At 46.6% G+C, this 27,899-nt stretch overlaps 2 protein-coding genes across 15 annotated transcripts in view; one reads left to right on the top strand and one right to left on the bottom strand.

Moving 5' to 3' along the window:
* SCAI (suppressor of cancer cell invasion) overlaps positions 1–18,967 on the bottom strand; it is a 37,660-nt gene extending 18,693 nt beyond the window's left edge. For 5 of the 14 annotated variants that reach the window (XR_015730228.1, XM_087879951.1, XM_087879950.1 and 2 more), the window contains exons 1-8: positions 18,744–18,967; positions 10,962–11,058; positions 3,071–3,203; positions 2,197–2,292; positions 1,860–1,946; positions 1,597–1,704; positions 285–381; positions 94–192 (exon numbers count right to left, since the gene is read on the bottom strand). Coding sequence is in view for 13 of the 14 variants with exons in the window: in XM_087879951.1 (XP_087736077.1) it covers positions 94–192; positions 285–381; positions 1,597–1,704; positions 1,860–1,946; positions 2,197–2,292; positions 3,071–3,177 (594 nt within the window). In the remaining variant the exon portion in view is untranslated. Of the gene's footprint in view, positions 1–93; positions 193–284; positions 382–1,596; positions 1,705–1,859; positions 1,947–2,196; positions 2,293–3,070; positions 3,500–10,961; positions 11,059–18,743 lie in introns of those variants that run through there. The other 9 variants (XM_060684642.2, XM_060684639.2, XM_060684638.2 and 6 more) reach the window with 3 other exon arrangements.
* A 2,679-nt stretch (positions 18,968–21,646) lies between these two features.
* On the top strand, positions 21,647–27,090 carry RPL35 (ribosomal protein L35). The gene is made up of 4 exons (XM_034408449.3): positions 21,647–21,741; positions 23,900–24,036; positions 24,190–24,271; positions 26,889–27,090. The coding sequence occupies exons 1-4, from the start codon at positions 21,739–21,741 to the stop codon at positions 27,036–27,038; spliced, it is 372 nt and encodes a 123-aa protein (XP_034264340.1). The 5' UTR covers positions 21,647–21,738; the 3' UTR covers positions 27,039–27,090.
* The last annotated feature ends 809 nt before the right edge of the window (positions 27,091–27,899 follow it).

A 27,899-nucleotide genomic window follows, 5' to 3' on the forward strand; every position in this document is an offset into this window, starting at 1 on the left:
TTTGGTGTCTGGATGAGCAGGAATTTTTGTTTTTTTTAAAAAAAAAAAACCCGCCAACAACAACTGCTCAGGGATCTTCTGTAGATCTCTTACCTCAATGAAAGCGGCCACTTCTTGCAGGACAAGATTCCACTCCACTTGATCTTCGGTGTTGAAACGGTGGGTGTAATCTTCGATCTCATCCGATAGTTCCTGGGGAAAGAACCAGGACGTTCCTCGCGAGGGTCTTCTCTAAGACCGCCACTGGCTACAACCCTGAGGGCCGACACCAAGAGGAGACTCACCTTTACAAGATCCTTCACCACCACCATTTTGTTGAGTAAGAGGCAAACCACGATGAACCGGGCGTAGTAACGTAGTTTCTTAACTACCAGCTCAGGCCTGTGAAAAGAGGAAGGCGGATGGGAGAAGAACCATTTAGCAAAAAGAAAACATCTTGAGGTGGTCCGCCAGCAGCCTGCGAAGCTGGCAACAGAGTCGGGCAGTGAGGAGGTTGGGGAGGAACATGGGCCAGTCCTGGAGTCTGGGGAAGGCTCGGACGAGGGCTCTGCGTCAGAGGCAGAGACAGGGCCAGGACCATCTGGCAGTTATGTGCTGCCTCCGGAGCCTCCAGAGTCGGACACCAGCGAGGCAGAGGAACAGGGGGAGCTTGTTCCCAGTGCGCGTATGCGCAGAGCTGCCAGAAGGCAAGAACAGTTAAGACAAAAGGGACGACTCAGGAGTAAGGCTTGGAGATGACTGGCCCTTCCCATAAGACATAAAGGAGGAGCAAAGGCACGTGAGCCTTTGCAGGAAGCAACTTTGTTCGTTCTGGCCAGTTTAAATTCTGAAGCTCCGTTTTGACTCTGTGCTCCGTGTGGCCTTGCAAAGCTATTTGCCGATTAGGTCTTTGGCAGCGTGCCAAGGGAGATAAAGGTGGGTGCTTGTCAGCCTTATCTGTGGCAGACCTCTGTTGGACTCTTTACAAACTATGAGTGACTCATCGCAGGATGGGAATGAACAATAATTCACAGCCGTTGAAATAAAAAGAGGGTTTTGGGGACGAATCTTGTTTCTAGAGAGGAAGGTTGAGTGACACCATATTTAGGTTGACTTTCTTCTCAAAAGTCGTAGCTTTCGCTAAGTTCCAGACTCAACAGTTGGAACAGTTAGAAGAGCCTTGGTGGCGCAGTAGACTAAAGCACTGTTAAGTAACACAGCTGCCTGCAATTACTGCAAGTTCAAATCTCACCAGGCTCAAGGTTGACTCAGCCTTCCATCCTTTTCGAGGTAGGTAAAATGAGGACCCGGATTGTGGGGGCAATAAGCTGACTTTGTATAAAAAAGAACACCGCTGGGGGGGGGCGCGCGAAAGTCCTACTAAGCAGGTATATACAAAAGTATGAAGGCTATTGCTTAACGCATTGTAAACCGCCCAAAGTCTCCGGAGAAGGGTGGCATATAAATCGAACCAATAAATAAATACCCAGAAGAACTCATCATACCACAATGACAATGCAACACTTCTTTCTTTCTTTCTTTCTTTCTTTCTTTCTTTCTTTCTTTCTTTCTTTCTTTCTTTCTTTTTTTTTTTTTGAATAATTAAAGTAAACTCACAAGCCTGACCTGTCTTCCTTGTTGACTTGGGAGTAGTAAGACCTCTGCCGTATGGCAGAATAGAAGGAGAAGGCTTCGTTCAGATAGCTGGTTTCAGAGGTGCGAAGGCTATGGAGAAAAGAGGTGCGAGAGATAAAAGCTCCCTGCTTCAAAACTTCAAACGATTTCTTCTCCTCCGGGCGCAATCCCCACTGAGATTGTTACCGCTATCCCTTTCCCTTCTGATCAGATAAGAGAATAACAGAGCGTACGTAGTTACTTACTAGTAGTGGTAATAAAGCTGCCCAATCTTGGAGGCGATCTCTCCGATCTGCCAGCGCTTCAGGCCGTACCGATTGTCCAGAACTTGTCTTCATTGGTGACCAAAAAAAGAAAGAAAAGAAAACCGCAGATCAGACTTATCTTCAATGCACAACCGCTGTACTTGTTCTGGCGACAGGAAAGGCATCTGGCCATTCAAACACTCCGCCAGCTCCATTCAGCTGTCCGGACTTCACCCCGCAAGGGATTTGGGGGTCGTTAAAAGATAATGATGATGATGATGGAGAGGATGTTTGGCTGCTTGGAGACACAGCCAAGCGCTGGAAATGGCTCTCTTACCGATGCTGCTGCTGGAACTTCCAGAGCTTGGTGTAAACATCAAAGGTCCTGCCGAAATAAGATTGCCACTGCTTCTGCCCATATTGGGGCAAATCTCTGTAAAATAGCGAATAAAAAAACCAACACAGTTTATCCACCAGCAGGGTGGATTTGATTTAAATCGAGCTGATTTAAATCACAATTTAAATCACTAGTAAAAAGGCTTTGATTTAAATCAACTCGATTTAAATCGTAATTTTTAAAGAGCAACTGTCTTCTCTGCTACTCCTTTGACCCGCTGTTGACTCACCGATAGTCCCAGTGTTGCAGAATATACAGCCTCCTGCTACGTAACGAAGCTCCGTTTCATGCTGAATAAACTAAATTACTTATGTATCTTAAATAGAAAACTATCTTACGGTAGATTTTTACCCCAAAGGTTTTTTATTAAAATAAATTCGACAAAAATAGCCGACAGAACTGGCAGAAGTGGAGAAATCTACCCTACTGAGGTAGCCCTCGGCTTACGACCGCAACTGAGCTCCAAATTTCCCGTTGCTAAGCGAGACCGTTGCCCAGTGTGAGTTTTGCTCCATCCGACAGCCTTTTCTTTGCCAGAGTTTGTTAAATGAATCCCTGCCGTTTGTTAAGTTAGGAACGCGGTCGTTAACCGAACCTTGGCTTCCCCGTGGACTTTGATTGTCCGAGGGTCACTCCGGGAAGGTCCGTCGTGACTTTGGCTGCTAAGCGAATAGTCGTGAGTCGAGGACTACCTATAGAGGCGGACAGGCAGTCCCTTGAATTTTATTTTGCATCCACATGGGAGGCCAGCGGGACCCAGCGCAGCTGACTCCAGAGATGTTGCAGTGTGATGAAAAAACCTGAACTGACTGACCTTAAGCCGTTGAAAAGCTGTTTCGATTTATCCAGCAGGTAACAGAAATCCGTGACGGTTTTCCTCTCTCCCTGCGGAATGTCGTCGTCTATCCCACACGTTGACATGGTCTCCGTTCGAGATAAACTCCGTCCTAGGGTGGGGTAGGCGTGGGTGAAATAAAATAATAAAAGAGATTTACAATCTACAGGCCGACTTAACCACCACAACGAAGCCCCAGGTTTAAGACAGACGTTTGTTAAGTGAGCTCTGCCCCGTTTTACGACTTTTCTTGCCGCGGCGCTTAAGGGAATCAACTCCTGGGACATATATACATACATACATACATACATACAGCAAAAACCCTTTACTGAAGATTCCGTGTGGTTACAGAAGAAGAAAAGCCAGTTCTAACAATTTCGCGCGAAAACAGCATAGCAAAACTTTCCCTTTTCCCCGCTGGATTTCCCATTGTCCATGGTCCACCATGGTCTGTCTATCTCGGGCTTCCAGCTGGCACACTTGCATTCCAATTATTCTATTTTATTCTATTCTATTCTGTTCTGTTCCTTATTCTTTTCTATTCTGTTCTGTTCTGTTCCTTATTCTATTCTATTCTGTTCTGTTCTGTTCCTTATTCTATTGTCTTGTCTTGTCTTGTCTTCTCTTCTCTTCTGTTCCTTATTCTATTCTATTCTATTCTATTGTGCTCTGCTCTGCTCTGCTCTGTTCCTTGTTCTGTTCTGTTCTGTTCTGTTCTGTTCTGTTCTGTTCTGTTCTGTTCTAGTCTAGTCTAGTCTAGTCTAGTCTAGTCTAGTCTAGTCTAGTCTAGTCTAGTCTAGTCCAGTCCAGTCCAGTCCAGTCCAGTCCAGTCCAGTCCAGTCCAGTCCAGTCCAGACATATGACCCAAGGAATCCCCCTTCTCATTCAGCCTCCTGGATCTTCAGGCCTCATGCACCAAAAGGTGAAGGCAAGGTGAATAATCCCATCAGGATTGAGCGAGCAAGTAAACAAGGTGGTATGAACGAGGTATGGAAGAGGAAACAGATGGAGAGAGAGAGAGAGAGTGTGTAAAGCAGAATACACAGGACCGAAAAATGAGCAAGCTGAGAAAATGCCAGTCTGGCTTCAGATGGATAAAAACAAATTTGAGGAGTGGGAAGGGGAGGATGGAGAGAAGCAGACAGGCTAAAAATACCCAGATGCAGCCAGGGAAGTGGGAGAACGATGAAAAAAAAGGTAGAAAGGATTTTAAAAAAAAAAAATTAGCACAGAGGAACGATTTTGCAGAGCGATGGTTAAAGAAAGACGCGGAACTGCATCGGGGACTGCATTTAAGACCCATTAGCAGCAAAACGTTTTGATCTACAGTTGGAAGCTCGCTTGCACACAAGGGATCATGAGGCTAATAAAAAAAAAGGGGGAAGGAATTAATAAAAGGGCATTTCCTCCTGCCTTTACATCGTCAAACTTGAAAAACTGGAGGTTTTTTTAAAGAAGAGATTGGACAGCCCTTTGTCAGGAAGGAAGGAAAAGGAAGGGGTGAGAGTAAATGGAAGGGAGGGAGGGAGGGAGGGAAAGAGGAAAAGAAAAAGGAAAAGAAATGAAAGGAGGAAGGGAGGGAGGGAGGAAAAGGACAGGAAAGGAAAGAGGAAGGGAAAAAGGAAAAGGAAAAGAAAGAAAAGGAGGAAGGAAGGGAAAAGAAAGGAAAGAGGAAGGGGAAAAGGAAAAGAAAGGAGGGAGGGAGGGAAAGGAAAGGAAAGGAAAGGAAGGGGAAAAGGGAAAGGAAAGGAGGAAGGGAAGGAGGGAAAGGACAGGAAAGGAAAGAGGAAGGGAAAAAGGAAAAGGAAAAGAAAGAAAAGGAGGAAGGAAGGGAAAGGAAAGGAAAGAGGAAGGTGAAAAGGAAAAGAAAGGAGGGAGGAAGGGAAAGGGAAGAAGGGGAAAAGGAAAAGAAAGGAGGAGAAAGGAAGGGAGGGAGGGGGAAAAGGAAAGGAAAGAGGAAGGGGAAAAGGAAAAGGAAAAGAAAGGAGGAAGGAAGGAAGGAAAGAAGGAAGGGAGGAAGGGAAAGGAAAGGGGAAAAGAAAAAAGGAGAAAGGAAGGACAGAAGGACAGAAGGAAGGAAGGAAGGAAGGAAGGAAGGAAGGAAGGAAGGAAGGAAGGAAGGAAGGAACTTTGGCAATTGTTTTTTCCAGAAGCCTTACATAAATCCGAACAATAACATTCTCCCACGTGTGTTCCCTGAGATCAGCAGATACACAGATTAGCTCTGACCCTCCAGGGACCAAGTTTTCTAATTGCTATTAACAAGCAACTAGGGTTCAAAGGCAAGGGAGTGCCACATGGGTGGACTGGACGACCGCACCAGGCTTTTTCCATGCTACGCCAAGGGCCGCACTTCGACCCTGGAGCTGGGAGCACAGATTTGAACAACAGTAGAATCGTGCAAGAAAATGACCTCTTCCTCCAAGTTTAAACAAACATTTTAAAAAAAAGTTCTTTGTCTGAAGTGGCGTAGAGTTTCCTGCCTAAGCAGGGGGTTGGACTAGAAGACCTCCAAAGTCCCTTCCAACTCTGTTATTCTATCCCAGAAGTCAGCAACCTGTGGCTCTGGAGCCGCATGTGGCTCTTTCACCCCTCTGCTGCGGCTCCCTGTCACTCAAAATATGCGTCACAACCGCCAATGTGCGACACCCGCCGGCACACGATTTATTGAGCTTTTCAACCCTCCAGTAGGCCAACCATGGATAAATCCAAGAAAAGAAAAGTTTCAGAAGAAAACAGAACGTTTAATTCAACTACGTATGTGGCCACTCAAGAAATAGTCAGGCATGGGAAGGGTTTTGTGGCTCCCGATGTTTTCTTTTTTGTGGGAAACGGGTCCAAATGGCTCTCTGAGTGTTTAAGGTTGCCGGCCCCTGTTCTATTCTATTCTATTCTATTCTATTCTATTCTATTCTATTCTATTCTATTCTATTCATTTCTATTCTATTCTATTCCTAAATTCTATTCTATTCTAATTCCTAAATTCTATTCTATTCTATCCTATCCTATTCTTAATTTCTATTCTATTTTATCCTATCCTATCCTTAATTTCTATTTTATTCTATTCTTAATTTCTATTCTATTCTATTCTATTCTATTCTATTCTATTCCCTAAATTCTATTTTATTCTATTCTATTCTAATTCCTAAATTCTATTCTATTCTATTCTATCCTATCCTATTCTTAATTTCTATTCTATTCTATCCTATCCTATCCTTAATTTCTATTCTATTCTATTCTATTCTATTCCTAAATTCTATTCTATTCTATTCTATTCTATTTCCTAAATTCTATTCTATTCTATCCTATCCTATTCTTAATTTCTATTCTATTCTATTCTATCCTATCCTTAATTTCTATTTTATTCTATTCTTAATTTCTATTCTATTCTATTCTATTCTATTCTATTCTATTCTATTCTATTCTATTCTATTCTAATCCTATCCTATCCTTAATTTCTATTCTATTCTTAATTCCTACCCTACCCTACCCCACCCTATCCTATCCTTCCATTCTATTCTCCACGTAACCAAGGAGGAATAAATTAATCCATCAGGTGGGATTAATACCCTCCTAATCCAAGGAATAAATACCGTGGGGCAGATTGATTGACAGTTTAAAAGAGCGTCAAGGCCCACGTGCTTCGATGGCCACAAAACTAACCAACGGGAATCTCAACGAACAATGGTGCATATCTGCCTATCGCAGGAACAAATAGCCTTCTTCGCCCGATTTTTTTTTCTTTTCTTTTTCTGGTTTAATTAGCAGGCAAATTATTTCCCCAAGTTCCAGCCAAGATTTGGACAAGCGATAAGGCTTCTTAGGACTAAAGAAAAGCATTGGTATTTGATCCGGTGAAGCTCCTCGGCTAAAATTAGAAAAAGTCCAATTAAAAGAATGTGTGTGTGTGTGTGTGTGTTTTTTTAAAAAAAACTTGTCTTCTCCAGCAGTTTTAATTGCTTCGTTTCTTGGCTTACTTTTTGATAATCTGCTGGAACATTTGCAAGAGAGAACAACAATTCTGAAGAGAGTCGATGGATGGTTAGTTAGCTCTGTAAACTCACAAACCCTGTCCCAGAGGAAGAGTTTCCAGACCGATGAGGAGCAGATGTTTGCATGCGTAAGGATCTCAGGTCCCATCCTTCACAACCCTGGTTAAGAAGAGCAACTGGCCAAGCCAGTAGGCCAGGAGAAGAGGTCTACCTGAGAACTTAAGGAGAGCCACCACCAGTTCTGAGCAAACCACGAATGAGCAAAGAGAAGCCCAGTGGATTGTCTATACTAGATCCAGAAACCCTTCGGTTCCAATGCAATTTCAATTCATTTCAACGTGTTTCTTCTGTATAGATTTTAGGGTGGTGCTAAAATATTTTGGAGACCACCTCTGTATCGAAACCGGGAGGAGGAGGAGAGGAGGAGGAGGAAGAGAAGAATTGTGGGGTCCTTGGTGCTCTCTGACCTTGGTGGTTTTCTTGCAGATGTTTCATGACCCAACTATCATAGTGTCTACAACTAGTGTAGACAATCCACTGGTCTTCTCTTTGCTCATTCGTGGTTTGCTCAGAACTGGTGGTGGCTCTCCTTAAGTTCTCAGGTAGACGTCTTCTCCTGGCCTACTGGCTTGGCCAGTTGCTCTTCTTAACCAGGGTTGTGAAAGATGAGACCTGAGATCCTTACGCATGCAAACATCTGCTCCTCATCGGTCTGGAAACTCTTCCTCTGGGACAGGTTTGTGCACTTACATTATCAGTGCTCGAGAGGAGGAGGAGGAGGAGGAGGAGGAGGAGGAGGAGGAGGAGGAGGAGGAGGAGGAGGAGGAGGAGGAGGAGGAGGAGGAAGATTATTGTGGGGTCCTTGGTGGTTTTCTTGCAGATGTTTCATTACCCAACTAGGTAACATTATCAGTGCTAGAGAGGAGGAGGAGGAGGAGGAGGAAGAGGAAGATTATTGTGGGGTCCTTGGTGCTCTCTGACCTTGGTGGTTTTCTTGCAGACGTTTCATTTGGGGCATGCTGGCGGGGGGGGGATTCTGGGTGTCGAAGTCCACCCATCTTAAAAGTTGATCAAGATGACGCAAGACTGCTCCGCTGTCTTACAAGGAGGCAAACGAGGACACTGAAGCCTTGTCACGCCAAAATATTCTCCCAGGTGAACTGAAAACAAACCGTCAACATGCCTGGGAGCTTTTGTTGGTGAGCCCACAGGAGCTTCAGCAAATCCCAGCCCAGGACTGGGACTTTCCCAAGAGGACCCACGTCGCCGAAAAGAGAAAGGAAAAAAAATCTTGCCAGGCGACAATCCCAAAAGGGGTCGGCTGGGATTGAGACACAAAAGGCCCCCGCGGGCACAAAGGGAGAGAAATTAAGAGAGCCAAGGTCTGGTGCGCGCGTGAAGAAAAGCAAAATAAAATCCTTGTTATTTTTAGTCTTTCAAAAGCGGGCTGGATGAAAATAGCAGAACCCAATTCTACCTTTAAATATAAAGAAGAGGGAAGGCAAGAAAAAAATGGTGGGGGGGATTGTTTTGGTCGATCTGCAGCAGCAGCTAACCGGCCTCTCCACTCTGCAACCAAGAGGACACGAAAAACGAAAAATCACTGGCTGGATTATCCAAGGACCAGAGGGGGTGACATGATAGCAGCCTTCCAATATCTCAGGGGCTGCCCCAAAGAAGAGGCAGTCAAGCTATTCTCCAAAGCACCTGAAGGCAGGACAAGAAGCAACGGGTGGAAACTAATCAAGGAGAGAAGCAACTTAGAACTAAGGAGGAATTTTTCGACAGTGGAAAAAAGGAATTCCTTGTCTCTGAAATTGTTGAAACACTGGAGTTTTTTAAGAAGAGACTCGACAGCCATTTATCCGCGATGGTGTATCTTGAACAGGGGGTTGGACTAGAAGACCTCTAAGGTCCCTTCTAACTTTGGTATTCCGTTCTTCTGCTACTTTGTGTGTAAAGATCTTTGGAGTCAGCTGCCAGCCCAGATTTCAAGGAAAGCCAATGTAAGTGGCCTCAGATCCATCCCATAGTGCGGTTTACACTCCTCTGAACAAACACATCCGTGCTTTCTTTGAAAAGGCCAGTGTCTGAAGGTGTGAACTTTATCGTGCCTCTGGGAAGGTTTTAAAAATAACAAAGAGCAGAGGGAGGGAGGGAGGGAGGGAGGGAGAGGTCTCTCTCTCTCTCTCTCTCTCTCTCTCTCTCTCTCTCTCTCTCTCTCTCTCTGTGTATTTTTCTTATTTTCGCTTGCCAAATAAACCAGCTGCAGATCCCTTCAAATGTGCAGTATTGTGCAACACCCCCCCTTTTTTTTTAATCTTTTGAGGTGGTTAATTGATGTATCAGATGAATTATCTGATGCTTTCCCAAAGATGGACCTCGGCTGTCCTCAAGGCTATCTCCCCTCCATTTTTAAACAGGGCTTGTTTTTATTGCAAGAAAGTTCAGTTGCCTTTTGGGGGGGGAAAGCTCCTTTGGAATAAGCATGAGCTACGTGATGGAGAGAGAGAGAGATAGATAGATAGATAGATAGATAGATAGATAGATAGATAGACAGACAGACAGACAGACAGACAGACAGACAGACAGATAGATAAATAGGGAAGTATTTAAGAGTGGTAGGTAGGTAGGTAGGTAGATGGATGGGTAGGTACGGAGAGCAATGGCAATAGCACATATACCACTTCACAGTGCTTTTACAGCCCCCTATAGATAGATAGATAGATAGATAGATAGATAGATAGATAGATAGATAGAGATAGATAGAGATATAGAGATAGATAGATAGATAGAGATAGATAGACAGAGATAGATATTGATAGAGATAGATAGATAGATAGATAGATAGATAGATAGATATAGATAGATAGATAGATATAGATAGAGATATAGAGATAGATAGATAGATAGAGATAGATATTGATAGATAGAGATAGATAGATAGATAGATAGATAGATAGATAGATAGAGATAGAGATATAGAGATAGATAGAGAGCAAAGGCACGTGAGCCTTTGGAGGAAGCAACTTTGTTTCTTCTGGTCGGTTTAAATTCTGAAGCTCCGTTTTGGCTCTGTGCTCCGTGTGGCCTTGCAAAGCTAATTGCCAATTAGGTCTTTGGCAGCGTGTCAAGAGAGATAAAGTTGGGTGCTTATCAGTCTTATCTGTGGCAGACCTCTGTTGGACTCTTTACAAACTCTTTGTGACTCATCACGGGCTGGGAATGAACAATAATTCATAGCCGTTGAAATAAAAAGAGGGTTTTTGGGACTAATTGTGTGCTTTTTACTGTCTCGGGAAGCCTCGGTCAGAACATGCTGCTTAAGCAGGGGGTTGGACTAGAAGACCTCGAAGGTCCCTTCCAGTTCTATTGTGATTGGTTGACTGATCAATTGAAGGGCTTAGCACTGTTGGCTGTACGACGAGTCTTAAGCCCACCCTTCCAATCCAGAACTTAAAAGAGGAGAAACTTCTTCATTTGGGTCCCTCCAGGAACCTCACTGCCCACGCACACTGTCCATGCCCCCTCCTCGCCCAGACACTCTCTGGTGCCAGGCCGAGATCACTGGCAGGGCAAGAGCTTGTTCTGCCCCACATATCAGGACACCCCCTTGTCCTGTCTCGCTCCTGGGGAAGTTCAGAGGTTTGCAACCACCAACGGTGCGAGATCGACAAAGACTTTGTTGTTCTAATTACCAAGATCCAACAGGCTAATAATTATTTTCCTCCCGTCACCCACGTTGAAAATTGTTATGTGTACGAGAGGAAGCGTTTTTAAAATTAGCTAGGCGCCCACAGCACAACGAAAGGGGCGAGGATACAGGAAAGCAGGGAAGAAGGCTCGGCTTGGTGGAGGAGCCGGGTTTCAAGACCTACCTTAACTCATGAAAGCCGCTTCCCCGATTCAGCGACCATCAACTCTTAGAGACCCATCGGGCGTGCCCGGTTTCTGACGGAGACACGCTGGTGTGAGCTGCAAGAGACACAAAGGATGGGAAGGTTATGAAGACTGGTGAGCAATGTTGGGATATATACCACCATGCAGGAACGGAGAAGGAAGTTGTGATAGAAAAATCTTTGCCGTGGGTTTCGTCCCGACGGTCACACCATGGTGGCAAAGTCCACCAAACTGACTCAATCGCCTTTTTTTTGTTGTTTTCCATAATGGCCCAGGCGATTCTTGGGTGATCAGCTTTTACAAACAGAGAGCCACCCAGAAAAAGAAGGAATTTCCCTGAGGATGGGCTCCATCAAAAATCGAAAAGCTTGGAAGAAGAAAAATTTGATCGCCGTGACCGACCCAGATTGGATCCTGCAACATTATCCCGGGACACGTATATTTACCTTCATTCGAGAAGGAATTTTGGCCCCGTTTTCTTCTCCAAAGTTATTTCAAATTTAAACAGAAAGCAAGGCGGGAATGCTAGGGATAAGTTAGTATCAACAGACGCATTTAAGCTTTCCTGGAGATGGAAAGGGTCCCCGTTTATAGAAGAGCCAAGAGGAGAAATTCAGCAAAGTAGAAGTGGGGTTTCATCATAAGATAAAAACAGAGAGAGAAAAAAAAAACCAAGTTAGAGAAACAAGAAAAAGAAAGAACAAAATGCCAAAGAGAGAAGGGGAAAAAAAATAAAAATAACGACTTCCAATTTTCTTCCGTAAAATCAATAACAAAAATAATACAATTTGAGGCTGTAGGTTTCGCAAACTTTCCATTTCAAGATTGACAAAATGGATGGAAACTAATCAAGGAGAGAAGCAACCTAGGAGAAATTTCCTGACAGGGAGAACAATTAATCCGTGGAACAACTTGCCACTAGAAGTTGTGAATGCTGCAACACTGGAAGTTTTTAAGAAGAGGTTGGATAACCATTTGTCTAAAATGGTATAGGGCAGAGATGGCTAATCTTTTTGCCGTCACGTGCCAAAAGTGTGGGGGGGGGGGCGCTTGCATGTGTGACCCCCCCACGCTTTCCCACCCATGCATGTGCAATCCCCCGTGGCCCGTTTTGGGCCTCCCTGAATCCTCCTGGGACCAAAAATGGGCCACGGGGGGCATGCTGCACCCCCCCACGGCCCGTTTTGGCATGGGGGCTCACCGCTCCCTCCTGAGCTCCCCCACACTGACAAATGCATCCGAGACTCCCTCCCACCCCTCCGTGCATGTGCACGAGACCTCACAGATGCGTACACGTCTCCCACATGCACCCCTGCCCCTGCGCCAGAGACCCAAAAATCAGCTGGCCGGCGGGAGGCATGCATGCAATCGCAGTGGAGCTGAGCTGGCTGATGGCTGGTGCCCCCACAGAGAGGGCTTCACGTGCCACCTGTGGCATGCGTGCCATAGGTTCGCCATCACGGGTATAGGGTTTCCTGCCTAAGCAGAGGGTTGGACTAGAAGACCTCCAAAGTCCCTTCCACCTCTCTTACTGTTACTGTTACCTCCAAGGTCCCTTCCAACAGTGTTATTTTACTCTACTCTACTCTACTCTACTCTACTCTACTCTACTCTACTCTACTCTACTCTACTTCACTCCACTCCTAAATTCTACTCTACTCTACTTTACTCTACTCCGCTCCAATCCAATATTCTACTCTACTCTACTCTACTCCACTCCTAAATTCTACTCTACTCCACTCCACTCCACTCCACTCTCCTCTCCACTCCATTCCAATCCAATATTCTACTCTACTCTACTCCACTCCAATTCTAAATTCTACTCCTCTACTCTACTCTACTCTACTTCACTCCACTCCTAAATTCCACTCCACTCCACTCTCCTCTCCATTCCAATCCAATATTCTACTCTATTCTACTCTACTCTACTTCACTCCACTCCACTCTCCTCTCCATTCCATTCCAATCCAATATTCTACTCTATTCTACTCTACTCCACTCCACTCCACTCTCCTCTCCACTCCATTCCAATATTCTACTCTACTCTACTCCACTCCAATTCTAAATTCTACTCTACTCTACTCCACTCCACTCCAATCCAATATTCTACTCTACTCCACTCAACTCCTAAATTCTACTCTACTCCACTCCACTCCACTCTCCACTTCAATCCAATCCTAAATTCTACTCAACTCGACTCTATTCTATTCTCATTCGAAACATCCTAAAATCAAAGTTTCATCTTCTCTCCCCCCCCCCCAGTTTCGAGCAAACAGTCCAGAAATGGGAACAAAACTAGAATAAACCCATTAAAACAGTCCATTTCGCCATCTCTGTCCAACCTAGCACGAAGTGGGTTAACTAAGCCAGGATCGCCATCCTACCAGAACTGTCAAGGTAATAATCCTTGAAGAGGTGAAGGGGCTACCCGGGGAGGAACAAAGTGCCAGCAGCAACAGATAGTTACGAGACAGCTTGTCACATCCTGAAGGCGCCACGGCGGTAACTTTCAGGTAGGCCCACCAGGGAACAGGAAACCTGAGAACTACCGTTTCTCCCGCAAACAACGGGAGGGGGGTTTGTAGGGAGCTGCAGGACAAAGGAAAACGTGGAGCCACCCGTGATGCACAAAGCAGGGGGAAGGCAGCCAGGGCTCTCTAAAGGCACATCAGGTGGCAGCGTGCCAGCTTTGCTCCGATACCCAGCCAAGTCCTGCCCCGTTACCTCAAGAAGTCAGGAAATGCATTTCTACTACAGCCAAGTTCCTGGAGAGCATCTTACGTCTTAGCTCCCTCTGGGAGCAAAGAACCTGTTACGGACCGGAAGGCTCGTTTTTCGCTCTCCCCAGGCTCCAGAGCCTTTCTAGGAGCCTGGGGAGGGCGAAAACAGCCTTCCCTACCTCCCCCAGAGGCCTTCTGGAAACGGTCTGTTTGCCGACTTCCGGTGGGACCCAGAAGGCCCGAAAATCAGCTGAACTCGCGTGCCCACTGATATGGCTCCGCGCGTGGCACGTTTGCCATAGGTTTGCCATCATGGGTATAGGGTCTCCTCCTTGAGCAGGGGGTTGGACTAGAAGACCTCCAAGGCCCCTTCCAATTCTGTTATTCCGTTAAGACTTCCCACGTAGCAAATGGAGACAGGGCTTCACCAGCTCCCGACCACAAAACAGATGGAAACTGAGTTACATCAAGGTCACCTTTACCGTAACTGCCTCTTTTCCATGAAAAGGACCTCTGAAATAATCATAACCTAATGGTGCAAGCGATGCCTCCATGAAGGACCAACCAGAGGGAGACATTTAAGAAAAAGTGCCTGGTATCATCGGGTCTAATCTAGCAGCATCTCTATTTATCTATCTATCTATCTATCTATCTATCTATCTATCTATCTATCATCTATCTATCTATCTATCTATCTATCTATCTATCTATCTATCAAATTTCTATACCGCCCTACTCGTCGTGCTCTCAAAACATTCCTGTTTCAGCAGGCCGGCCTGGCCTAACTTTCCCTTTATATTGCTTTTTTGATTTTATTTTAAACTGGGATGTCTTGAATTATCTAGGACCAGAGTGTTTAGTATATTTTAATTGGTTTTTTTATTAACGTTTGTATTACATGTATTTTTATCGCTCGCTGTTCACCGCCCTGAGTCCCTCAGGAATAGGGCGGTATATAAATTTAATAAATAAATAAATAAATAAATAAATAAATAAATAAATACATACTCCTGGAGGACTCAGGGCGGTGAACAGCCAAGATAAAATACAGATAATGCAAACATTAAAAGTCCATTAAAATTATTAAATATTTTGGCCGAAAATTTAAAACACCCAATTTATAAAACAAATCAAACGAATTAAAAATTTAAAAGAGGAGAGTTTAGGCCAGGCCAGCCTGCTGAAATAAAAATGTTTTGAGAGCACGACAAAACGTGCGCAGGTCCGGGATCCTCCGTATCTCCGGGGGGAGCTCGTTCCAGATGGTAGGTGCCCCCACAGAGAAGGCTCTCCCCCTGGGGGCCGCCAGTCGACACTGTTTGGCCGACGGCACCCTGAGAAACCCCTCTCTATGGGAGCGTACTGGTCGGTGAGAGGCTATTGGTGGCAGAAGGCGGTCTCGTAAATACCTCGGTCCGATGCCATGGAGCGCTCTAAAGGTGGTAACCAAAACCTTGAAGTGCACCCGGAAGACCACCGGGAGCCAGTACAGCTCGCGCAGGAGGGGGGGTCACATGGGAGCGCCACGTCGCTCCCATAACCACCTGCACGGCCGCATTCTGGACCAGCTGGAGCCTCCGGGTGCTCCTCAAGGGGAGCCCCATGTAGAGAGCATTGCAGTAGTCCAGGCGGGAAGTAACGAGAGCATGAGTGACTGTATTTAGCGACTCCCGATCCAGAAAGGGACGCAACTGGCGAATCAGGCGAACCTGATAAAAAGTCCCTAAATCTCTGATCCACTGAAGAGCATTCCCAGGAAATAGAGGTAGTCCTCGACTTACCATCCCAATCAGGCCCAAAACGGTCACTAAACAAACTGTTGTAAGTTGAGCGCTACCTGCACAGAGACACAATTCTATTCTAGGGCAGGAACAGAACAGGAAAAAAAAGAGGAAAGACCAGTGGTGGGTAGGAGGCTCCGCCCACCCGCCCAGATGTGCAGAAGTGTCGTGAGTGCGCTCACAAGCCAACCAGTAGCACACTAAATTGAAACCCACTACTGGGAAAGACCCAAGCTATAAATATCCTTTCGGAATAAGCTGGTAGTAACAAGAATATGAAAGTGGGGGGGAAATGAAAACAGAAAAAAAAACCAGATTATTTTCTTAAAAGCAACTTCGACACCTTGGCGAGATCCGCTTGTTGAAAGCAAGAGAGGTGTTTTTTTGGCTTTGATTGTTGATTAATTCACACACTTGGGAGAAAATTAAAAGGCTACAGGAAAAAAAAAAATACCTCTTCCCCCAAGCAAGCATCACACAACTCCCAGGTGTGTGTGTGTGTGAGAGAGAGAGAAAAAAAAAAATCACAACATATTCACCAAACTACTGCAAGATTAATGGAGAGATACAACATTTGTGTAGTGGGAAAGAACCCTACAGCTCATCCAACTGATCATCATTTAACTCAGATTGTGATTCTGGAGTTGGAGGGGTGGGGGAGAGAAGAGAGAAGAGAGCAACAGGGCAGAGGGAGAAGCAAGGACATCCCCCTCCCCATCCACACACACACACACACACACATAGATGTACTAGACACACAAAATCCAGAAACCTTCCTCGTAAAATGCTTCCACCGAAAGGCTCAAAGGCAGCCAACGCTCTGCAGAGCGAGGGGCTCAAAAGCCACTCAAGCTAAGCCCCCCCACCCACAATTTTAGGATTCCAGAATGCTCTGAGGAGGGGGAGGCATCCCCCCCCCCCGATTCACACACACAAAAGCAACAATAAATAAATAAAATGGAAGTCCAAGAAAGGGAAGGGATCAAACATCACCGTTTCTGGTGCCGTCTATTGTCTGACAGATCCTGGTGGAGCATCTTCAAGTCATCTCCCCACCCCGAATTTTTAGGTCTTCCCCAGAACCCCCCCGTTTTGCAGACCTACACACACACACACAAAAACCACACACACACACCATTCTCCACAATTCTGAATAACACAACCTCCCTTCTCTTCCCAGCTCCAAATTGCAACCACTGGCTTGACATCCTACCCAATCTCACCTGCGTGCCAAAACCCGTTGCCCTCCAACTCACACCTGAGGCCCCCCTCCTATATCCCTGCTCCCCATTTCCAGGTGGAAGCCCCCCACTCCCTGTGTCCTCTTTCAAGAGAACCCCCCCCAATTTCTCCTCTGTCCCTCATCTTGGAACCACGACCCCCTGTCATTGTCATCGTCCCCGCGTTGGGTCGTTCCTTCCTCATCCAGAGATCCGTGCCCCCCAAATCTTCTCCCTTGTCCTTTCACCGTCAACTCTCTCCACCCCCCACCCCCCATTTCTACTCTGCGTAGACCTCAGCATCTCAAGGCAAGTCTTCCTTCATGGTGGTGGACCTCGGTGGTGGACCTTCCCATCTGCATGGAGGGTGGAGGGGGGGTCAGCTGACACCCCCCCAACGGGCTCCAAGGCAAGCAGAGGATGGAGAACACCTCTGGCTGTCCTTCCAGACCTCCCGAGGAGACCCCTCGGCCCAAATCTCCTTCTCCGACACCCCCTTCCCCCACAGGCAACCCTTCATCGGGCATCAACCGATGCTACTCTCTCTGCCCCCACCCCATTTCATATCTTTTCCTCCCCTTGCAACCCCCTCTCCCTATTGCCCCCCCACCCCAATGGCAGACTCAACCTCCGAACCCTCTCAATGCTGTCCCCCCTTCCCCCCTAAACTCTCCCAACCCCCCCCCCCATAATTGGAATCCTGCAGCAGCACCCGTCATTCAGCTTGGACACCCCCCTACCCTGGATGCCCCCCACCCCCCTTTAAATGGCACCTCCAGCCCCCCTCCCCCAACGGCAGACTCACTCAACTTCTGAAGCCCCCCTCCCTCTCTCTCAATGCTCGTCCCCCTTCCCCCTAAACTCTCCCAATCCCCCCTCCACTCACCCATCATTGAGATCCTGCTGCAGCAGCACCCATCATTCAGCTTGGACCCCCCACCCCACCCTCACCCTAGACGCCCCCCCTCACCCCCGTTAAATGGCAACCCCCCCAATGGTAGACTCAACTTCTGAAGCCCCCTCCCCTCTCTCTCTCAATGCTCGCACCCCCTTCCCCCTAAACTCTCCTAATCCCCCACCCCCCCACCCATCATTGGGATCCTGCAGCAGCACCCATCATTCAGCTTGGAACCCCCCACCATCCTGGATGCCCCCCCTCCCCCCTTAAAGGACCCCTCCAGCCCCCCTCGCCCAATGGCCGACTCAACCCCCCCTCTCAATGCTGCCCCTTCCCCCTAAACTCTCCCAATCCCCCCACCCACTCATCATTTGGGATCCTGCAGCAGAAGGATCCCCATCATTCAGCTTGGGACCCCCTACCCCCACCCTGGACGCCCCCCACCCCAACTTAAAGGGCCCCTCCAGCCCCCCTCCTCCAATGGCAGACTCAACCCCCCCCTCTCAATGCTGCCCCTTCCCCCTAAACTCTCCCAATCTCCCCCCCCATATTGGGATCCTGCAGCAGCACCCATCATTCAGCTTGGACCCCCACCCCCCCTTAAAGGGCCCCTCCAGCCCCCCTCCCCCAATGGCAGACTCAACCCCCCCTCTCAATGCTGCCCCTTCCCCCTAAACTCTCCCAATGCCCCCCCCATATTGGGATCCTGCAGCAGCACCCATCATTTAGCTTGGACCCCCACCCTAACCTGGACGCCCCCCACCCCCCCTTAAAGGGCCCCTCCAGCCCCCCTCCCCCAATGGCAGACTCAACCCCCCCTCTCAATGCTGCTCCTTCCCCCTAAACTCTCCCAATGCCCCCCCCCATATTGGGATATTGCAGCAGCCCCCATCATTTAGCTTGGAACCCCCCACCCCAATTTGGACGCCCCCTCCCCAATGTCTCTAAGGCTGGAGCTTCTGCGCCCCCAGACTCACCCCCCCACCTTCCCCAAATCCCCCCAGCCCTCCCCTCCCTCCCCTCCCTCAAATCCCTGCCACCCGCCCCTCCCTTAACGCCCCCTCCCCTCCTTCTTGCCCCCCTCCCCGCTTTCCCCCCCCCCTCGCGCGACCCTCCCCACCCTTTGGCTGGCAGCCCTTACCAAGAGGCCGGGCCGTTTGGGGGCGAGCGGGCCGGCCCTGTCGGCATCGGCGCTGCCCAGCCAGGCGGCGGCCGGAGCTGCGGGGCGGGGGGGGGGGGACTCAGCGGTCGCCCCAGGTAAGGGAAGGATGGAGCGGCGCCTCCCCCTCAGCCTAACCTGGGCACGGCCTCGCCTGCCCCGCCTCCTCGCCCAGGCGGCTCCGCCATTGGACGCGCGCCCTCGGCGGAGGACGCCGATTGGCCGAGCCGGCTGCCGCTCGCGCGGATCCTGGCTCTCGCCCTCAGCAAGTCCCGGGCGGCCATCGGGAGGGGAGAGAGAGAAAAAAAAAAGAGAGAGAGAGAGAGAGAGCGACCCCTGCCGGTCAGAGCGCGGCGTTGTTGCCCGCGGGAGGCGCTTTACCTGCGGCTTTGCAACGAAGGGGAAGGGGGCTGGCTGTGGGGGGGGGGAGGAGGAGGAGGAGGGAGGGGGGAAAAAAAGAGTGGGTGGGTGGGTGAGTGCCGGACACACGTTGGGTGCACGCCCGGCCCCCGTGTCACGCTCTCTTGGCTACTGACATCAGGAAGGCTTAGTTAGCCCTGGCGCGCGCGTGCATGTGTGCACATAGACCCGGGCGCGCATACCTGCCTGCCTACCTACCTACCTGTGCCATCCCCATAACAACACAAATGCACACCTCGAGCTCAGGAAATGCCGTATTGTTGCTGAGGGCAATTATGTGCAATCCCATCTCTCTCTCTCTCTCCATCTCTCTCTCTCTCTCTCTCTCTCTCTCTATATATATATATATAATGAAATCTATGTCTACCATCTGTTATCTATCATGTACCTATCATTATACCTTCTATCATCTAGATTCTATACCATCTATTATCTACCTATCTACCTATCTATCTACCTGTCATCTATATCTATCATCTATCATCCATGACTCCCATCAATCAATCTATCATCTATGTCTTCTTTCTATCTATCTAGCTATCTAGCTATCTAGCTATCATCTATACCATCTATTAGCTACCTTCTATCATCTATCTCTATCATCTATATCTACCATCTACCATCCATGTCTAGCATCAATCAATCATCTATGCCTTCTATCTATCTATCTATCTATCTATCTATCTATCTATCTATCTCATTTATACCATCTATCATCTATACCATCTATTATCTATATCATCTATTATCTACCTATCTACCTACCTACCTATCATCTATATCTACCATCCATGTCTACCATCAATCATCTATGTCTTCTATCTATCTATCTATCTATCTATCTATCTATCTATCTATCTATCTCATTTATACCATCTATCATCTATACCATCTATTATCTACCTATCTATCTACCTATCATCTATATCTACCATCTACCATCCATGTCTACCATCAATCAATCATCTATATCTTCTATCTATCCATCCATCTATCATCTATACCATCTATTATCTATACCATCTATTATCTATATCATCTATTATCTACCCATCTACCTACCTACCTATCATCTATATCTACCATCCATGTCTACCATCAATCATCTATGTCTTCTATCTATCTATCTATCTATCTATCTATCTATCTATCTATCTATCTCATTTATACCATCTATCATCTATACCATCTATTATCTACCTATCTATCTACCTATCATCTATATCTACCATCTACCATCCATGTCTACCATCAATCAATCATCTATATCTTCTATCTATCCATCCATCTATCATCTATACCATCTATTAGCTACCATCTACCATCTATCTCTATCATCTCTATCTACTGTCTATCATCCATGTCTAGCAACAACCATCTATCTATCATCGCTGTCTATCATCTATCCATCCATCCATCCATCCATCCATCCATGTGTCTATCATCTATCTGTCTGTCATCTGTCTATCTATCTATCTATCTATCTATCTATCTATCTATTTATTTCACATAGCCATAAAATACAAATGCACACCCCAGTCAGGAAACTCAAATTCTATTTATAGATATAAATATATATTCATAATATGCGTATACATACATATATACATGTACCTATACAGAGTTGTACAAACCTAACCTACAAACGTTATTTATATTAAAAGCAAACTCAGTCCTCTGGATTAAACTGATAATGCACAAACACACAATATACAAAAAACAGACGGAGCTGGGCAAACGGATAACACCCGCATCTACCAAACAATGCAGCCTAACAGGCTCAAGTAACAAGCAGGCAGGTTTAGGAAAATCGTTAAAGCCTAACAAACCCACTGCAATACACGGACACACAAAGACGCATGCAGACGAACAAAAAGTTGTGATCTTTGCACACTTCGTTTTACTGGGGCAAAACCGGCTTGTTTTGCAATAAATCACCATCATCATCATCATCATCATCATCATCATCATGTTATCTAATTCTGGGTTTTATTTAATTGACCAAACTAAGTAATAATTTTAATTAGCAATTTTATGATGTTTGTGTGTCTATATTTTTCTTGACTGTACACCGCCTTGAGTCCTACGGGAGAAAGGCAGTATAGAAATATAATAAATAAATAAATAAATCATCATCATCATCATCATCATCTTGCAATAAATCACCATCATCACCAAGTTACGCCTTATTAAGAGAGGCCCCTGTCCCCCCCCCTTTTTTTTTGTATTTAAAATTTTATTAAATAAAATTAATTTCATTTAAAATTTAATTAGTCGGCTGGTAATTATAACTGCTCCATAATTCGATCCCGGAATTGATCAAACAGCCTAATGACCCGTTTGCAAATTGCAGATTGATATAACTTCACTCTTCCCATGGACTAAACCACTCCAACAAGGGGGGGAAGAGAAGAAGGCAAAACCGTCACTCCTTCCTCGCTTCTTCCCCCCCCATAAGATTTGCTTTCATGGTTTGATCCGCACCGCGGGCTTCCTGTTCCTCCCCGGCTTCCGTCCTTTCCTTTCTCGTCGATAGGAGCGGGTCCCCGTTGCAGTGATGGTAAGAAATCGCCGGCGAGTGGAGGGGGGGGGACCGGTTCGAATCCGGTTCCATCGGTTCCGAGAAGGGGCTTTGGGTCCGGGGTGTAAATGGGGTAGGCGTGGGGAAGGCTGCTTAAGCTAGGCCGCCCCATATGTGGAACGAAGGGGCGGCGGGAGGGCAGCTATGGGGCGGAGAGTGAGTAGGCCTCGCTGGGGCATAGAAGAAGCGAGGACTTTGCAATGCGGGTGTTGGGGGGGGGGTCGAGTGGAAAGAGAAAAAAAAGCTTCCGGGTTGTGAGCCCTTTGCTTAAGTGGGCTTTGTAGTCCCTTGGCTTGAGATGGGCTTTATTGCCTTGGGCTAGAAGAGGCTCCCAAATGCTTTATGGGCCAGGAGGACCCAACCTTTTAGGCACCATGGTGTTCCCGTAGACCTAACTGGCTAGGGAATGCTGGGAGTTGAAGTCCATAAGGTCCTTCAAATTGCCTGGAGTCTCTTTGCCATCAACCAGAGATCTTCAAACTTGGGCAGCTTTTTTAAAGACTTGTGGACTTCAACTCCCAGAATTCTCCAGCCAGCATAGCTTAAGTCTTAAAGCTGCCAGGAGGCACTTTTGGGAGGGGGGGGCTGCAGCATCACTTGGGAAGCGGATGCCCCCCCCCAAAAAAAAGGAGTGGGGGGAGCGTGTTTGGGGCTTGCTAAGAGGCCAGTTTTAAAAAGATTTTGTCCTAGTGTGGCTTTGCACAAGTGGAGAAATGTGGACCAAGCGTAGTTGGTCTGATGGGGCGTGCAAACAGATGTTAATCCAGATGTACCTGTGGCCTGATCCATCATAAGTCCTTCTAATCTGCATCCTTCGATGTTTACAATATGGGGAATAAATTGGGGCGTTCCTCATTCGTTACTGTTTATGGTTCCCCGGAATCATAAACGCTCCTTACTACAACTTTGCAATGGGGTGCAAACCATCGGGGAAGGAGATAGTATAGAAGCATAGCCAGCTGCACAAAACAGGCTGAAGGACAGTTTTTATCGGTGGGCTGTCATAACCACGTAGTACGATGGACTTCATCATCATACGTCAACAGTATGTCATCATAAGTACGTAGTACGACGGACTTCATCATCCTACGTCAACTGTACGTCGTCATAACTACGTAGTACGACGGACTTCTTCATCGTACGTCAACTGTATGTCGTCATAACTACGTAGTACGATGGACTTCATCATCCTACGTCAACAGTACGTCGTCATAACTACGTAGTACGATGGACTTCATCATCATACGTCAACAGTACGTCGTCATAACCACGTAGTACAATGGACTTGCAGGGCCGGCGCAAAGTGGAACTATTCACACGGGTGCAATACGACGGGGTGTATTGTTAATTTGATTTATTGGGTTAGGGGTTTTCTGTCTTCACTGTGAGTTGTATTGTGTTGGGGGTCCACTGAGGAAGCTCAACCAATTGCACATGTGTTGTGCGCTGATGATTTGAATTTGAATATTAAAAACAGCTTGTGAAGACTGAAGCGGTAGATAAATTGCTTAAATAAAATAAATTGCGTGAGTCCCACATAATAACCAAAGCTGGTCAGATAATGCTTTTCTTTCTCCAGTTTTATTTTTTTTAAATTATTCCTTCCTTTTACTCCCACACTACATGCGGTACGTCTATATTATATAGATAGATATCTAATCTATACATTATATGACTATTTCAACTATTTCTACGTAGTATTTGGTGGAATAGATTGTGCTGCAAATCTCTCAGTCGCTCTGTTTTACGTGTCAGAATAATAGGCCCACAAAGTAAATATTCTAAATATATGTAGTGTCCTGATTTCATTATACCCATGTTCTTTTTAATTTTGTTTTTAATTATTCTCTGATCAGTTCCTTCCTTTCCCTGAACTTTGAGTGATACATGTGGCAAAAAGCCTATTCCAGATTCTTTTTTTAAATAAGTTATCCTTGCTCAGCTTCAAATAAAAGTGTTTTTGGGGAGTCCAGTGATTTTAGGAAAACAAAGGCAATATTTTTTTTTCCCCTTATACCATCACCACTTTAAGTTTATAATGTTGGAAGTTGCTTTTTTGTTTATCACAAAGGCAGTGTTTGTAAAAGCTACCCATCTTTTGCTCTGTGATGCTAGATAGATGTTCTTCTGCCCCTAGGCCAAGATAAAAGCCCGTGACTTACGAGGGAAGAAGAAGGAAGAGCTGTTGAAACAGCTAGATGACCTCAAGGTGGAACTGTCTCAGCTCCGCGTTGCCAAGGTGACTGGCGGAGCAGCTTCCAAACTCTCCAAGATGTAAGTTTTTCCCTGGGCTTCTCCGGAGTTGAAAACAAAGATCCCAAAATTGTGAGGGAATAAGCCAGCATTGCTTGTTGCTTCTCTGACCTGATCCTTGATTCCCTCCTGTGATTTATTCATATATATTCTTTTTTTTTTTTTAATTTCTAGCCGGGTGGTTCGAAAATCCATTGCCAGAGTGCTGACCGTCATTAACCAGACCCAGAAAGAAAACCTCAGAAAATTTTACAAAGTGAGTCTGAAGCGTTAATTCCTGCCTCTTTTTCTCGAAATTCCTTTGGGTGGAAAGTCTCAGGCCCCACGAACGACCAATGGAATTTACTTTGCACTGGAAATTTGACAGCTCGGGTTTGAGACCTGAGTGCTGCGCGATGGGCTGAGTTCCCGTTCTTTGCTCCAGTTCCTGCCCATCTAGCATTTCGAAAACATGCAAATGAGAGTAGATAAATAGGTATCACTTTGGTGGGGAAGTAACAGCGTTCCTTGAGCCTCGACGTGTAGTCATGCTGGCTGCATGACCATGGCTACATGATGGCTACATCAACCATCATTGCCTTTGGACAATGATGGCTCCCTCGGCTATGAAACAGAGATGAGCACCACACCTAGAGGTGGACACGATTGGACAGGACAATGTTGTGACCTAGGCTTACTTCGTCATTACAAGACACAATTAGTCCCAAACAAACCTATTTTATTGTAACAGCTGAGAATTACTTCATTCCCAGCTTAGTCCAAATTAATTGCAAAACAGGTCCTTCAGAAGAAGTCCTTCAGGCTTATCACCAACCTTTATCGTCTTTGGCGCCTTGCCAAAGGCCTTTCTTGGCAAAGCCCCACAAAGTTCAGAAAGAAGACCCCGACTGGAAACAGATCTAGCAACGTTGCTTTCCTACAAAGAGCCCAAGAGCCTTTGCTGCTCTTTTAAGCCTTATGGGAGGGGCCAATCGTCTCCTGGCCTTACTCCTGAGTCGTCCCTTTTGCTTTAGCTGCTCTTGCCTTCTGGCAGCTCTGCGCATGTTTGCACTAGGAACAGGCTCCTCCTATTCCTCTGCCTCTGCTGTCCGACTCTGGAGGCTCCGGAGTCAGTGCATCACTCCCAGATGGCCCTGGCCCCATCTCTGCCTCCGACGCAGAACCCTCATCCGGGCCTTCCCCAGTGTCCAGGACTGGCCCATGTTCCTCCCCAGCCTCCTCACTGTCCGACTCCGCTGCCAGCTCCGCAGGCTGCAGGTGGACTACAACAGACAAATCTTTTAAGACACTCGAGGGCCATCAGGAGGGACGAATCTCATGGCTTGCAAGGCCAACACGGCTTATCATTCTGTGGATGCACAGAACCTGCTCTTGCAAAACCAGGTTTCCTGCTGGGTAGCTTTTGCCAAGCCCGTTCGGTCAGGCCGCTAACTGCCAAGTACATTATGTTCTCAGTGCACCATTGTTTCCTTTGTGTCACTTTGATACAAGTCTGAAAAAAACCGAATTGGGAATTTACACTCTCTGTTGGCTAAGCCACAAGAAGCTTTACTACAGGGAGTTCATTTAGTGACCATTCGAAATTACAACAGGTTCCGACCATTTATCACACGACTGTCGCAGCATCCCCATAGTTAGGTAAAGGTAAAGGTTCCCCTCGCACATACGTGCTAGTCGTTCCCGACTCTAGGGGGCGGTGCTCATCTCCCGTTTCGAAGCTGAAGAGCCAGCGCTGTCCGAAGACGTCCCCGTGGTCATGTGGCCGGCATGACTCAACGCCAAAGGCGCATGGAACGCTGTTCCCTTCCCACCAAAGGTGGTCCCTATTTTTTTTCTACTTGCCTTTTTTACCTGCTTTCGAACTGCTAGGTTGGCAGAAGCTGGGACAAGTCACGGGAGCTCACTCCATTACGCGGCACTAGGGATTCGAACCGCTGAACTGCCGACCCTTTCGATCGACAAGCTCAATGTCTTAGCCACCGAGCCACCGCCTGTCGAGTTGAAGACCACCTGTAGTTATGCCAAGTCAGAACATGGGTGAGATCCCTGGCACCGTGCTGGATTCCTTCTCCTACGCCTTCCTTGAGCCCGTGGGAATGTCTAAACAAACAGCGGAGGTTCTTTTGATGTGTGTTTACATCACACATAACAAGCCATTCAGAGCACAAACAATCAAAAGCCAAGCACAAAAGTCTTAACACGATTTGCACACCGAGATAAAATATTAAACAGATCCATTCATCATTCTTAGCTTTCTGGACGCCTGGAATGATTGAATACCAATGGATGTGCACTAGCCCGTTGCAAGCGAGCCTTTTAAGAAAAAAAATAATACTGCGTATATCAGCCTTCCTTTCCCACAGTGGCCAGGCAGCTGTTTCTGGGAGGCCCAAATATTTGGGGGGGGGGGAATAATCCAGGAGCAGACACTCAAAATAGACAATCGGAAGCCAATTTCTTCTGATCCCAGAGGTGTTTGGGTGCAAAGGATCCGTTCGAAAACATGCAAACGAGAGTAGATAAATAGGTAGGATCGCAGCGTAGAAGATTTATTGTTCAAGAATCTGGTCGGCTAACTTCTAAATTGTCGCTCCGATAAGGGTCAGTGGAATTCAGCAGGGGCGCTTGTGGGAACACAACGATTCTAAACCGATGACGCGTTTAATCCCCCCCTCCCAGTTGTGCCTGCTCATCTACAAGAGGTGGCAGCTTAAATATCAACAGTAGCCATTGATAACCTCTGAGAAGTTCCATCACAGACGTTGCCGTGCTCAGCCCCGGCACGTTACTGTTGTCTGTATTCTGAGCTTCCAGCATTTATCGGGCTGTGTTGACTTATTCTCTTTTTTTTTTTTTTTCCTCCCGGCCCACAGGGCAAGAAATACAAGCCGCTGGACTTGCGCCCGAAGAAGACACGAGCCATGCGGAGGAGGCTCAATAAGCACGAAGAAGGTCTTAAGACCAAAAAACAGCAACGGAAAGAACGGCTTTATCCGCCTCGCAAATACGCCGTGAAGGCCTGAAGAACTGTCGAAGAAGAAGAGCTGGCCCATTAAAAAGTTTTTCAACAAAAAAGAGGAAGCTGTGGTTATGTCTCTTGGGGGGAATCCAGCGGTTGGGCTCGGAGATAAAGACGGTAGTTAGCTTGCAAGGTTGCTTTACCTGCGTAGGTAAGATGGATGGGAAGAGTTTCTCCCTTCCCCCTGTAATGTTATTAAAAGTCTCGGAAAAATAAGCACAGGAAGTGTTCGATTTAACAGCCATTTGTTTTAGTGTCCCTTCAAAGTTAACAGCGGCCTTGAAAAAGCAGCTTAGGACTTTTCGATCGTGTCGTTGGTGACACGATCAAAATCCGGATCTTGGCCACCGGTCCATATTTACAATGTTTGCCGTGTCCTGGGGCCATTCAATCGCTTTTTGCAACTATCCTACAAGCAAAGTCAAATGGGGAAGCCAGACTCGTTTAACAAACTCTTATTTAACAACTGCAGTGGCTCGCTTTTAACAAACGGTGGCACGATACGTCGTAAAGTGGGGCAAAGTTCACTTGACAGAAATTTTGGGGTCGTAAGTTAAGGACTATCCGTATAGCAAGATTCAGGGGTGAGGGAAAGATCTTATTTTTTATTTCCCCTCTGTTCAGAACCTGGTTTAACCTCCATAATTTGTTTCCCGCCGTTGGGGTGTCGATGAGTTGGGTAGTCAAGGAAGAATCCAACAGTGGTTGAAGTCTTGAGATCTTGGTCTTCTCTGGCAGATCGGCAGAAGATTTGAGGGAGGGAAGACACTTCCGTTTCATCTCATCTTTATAGGTTTTTTGGGGGGGGGGGAACGTTCTGCCTTCTTTTTTTTCTTTTTTTTAATTTTTTTTTTTAAAAAAATTT

The sequence above is a fragment of the Pantherophis guttatus genome, chromosome 16 (genome assembly GCF_059756535.1).
Source record: "Pantherophis guttatus breed Tessera chromosome 16, ASM5975653v1, whole genome shotgun sequence".
In the NCBI taxonomy this organism is placed as follows: Eukaryota; Metazoa; Chordata; class Lepidosauria; order Squamata; family Colubridae; genus Pantherophis; species Pantherophis guttatus.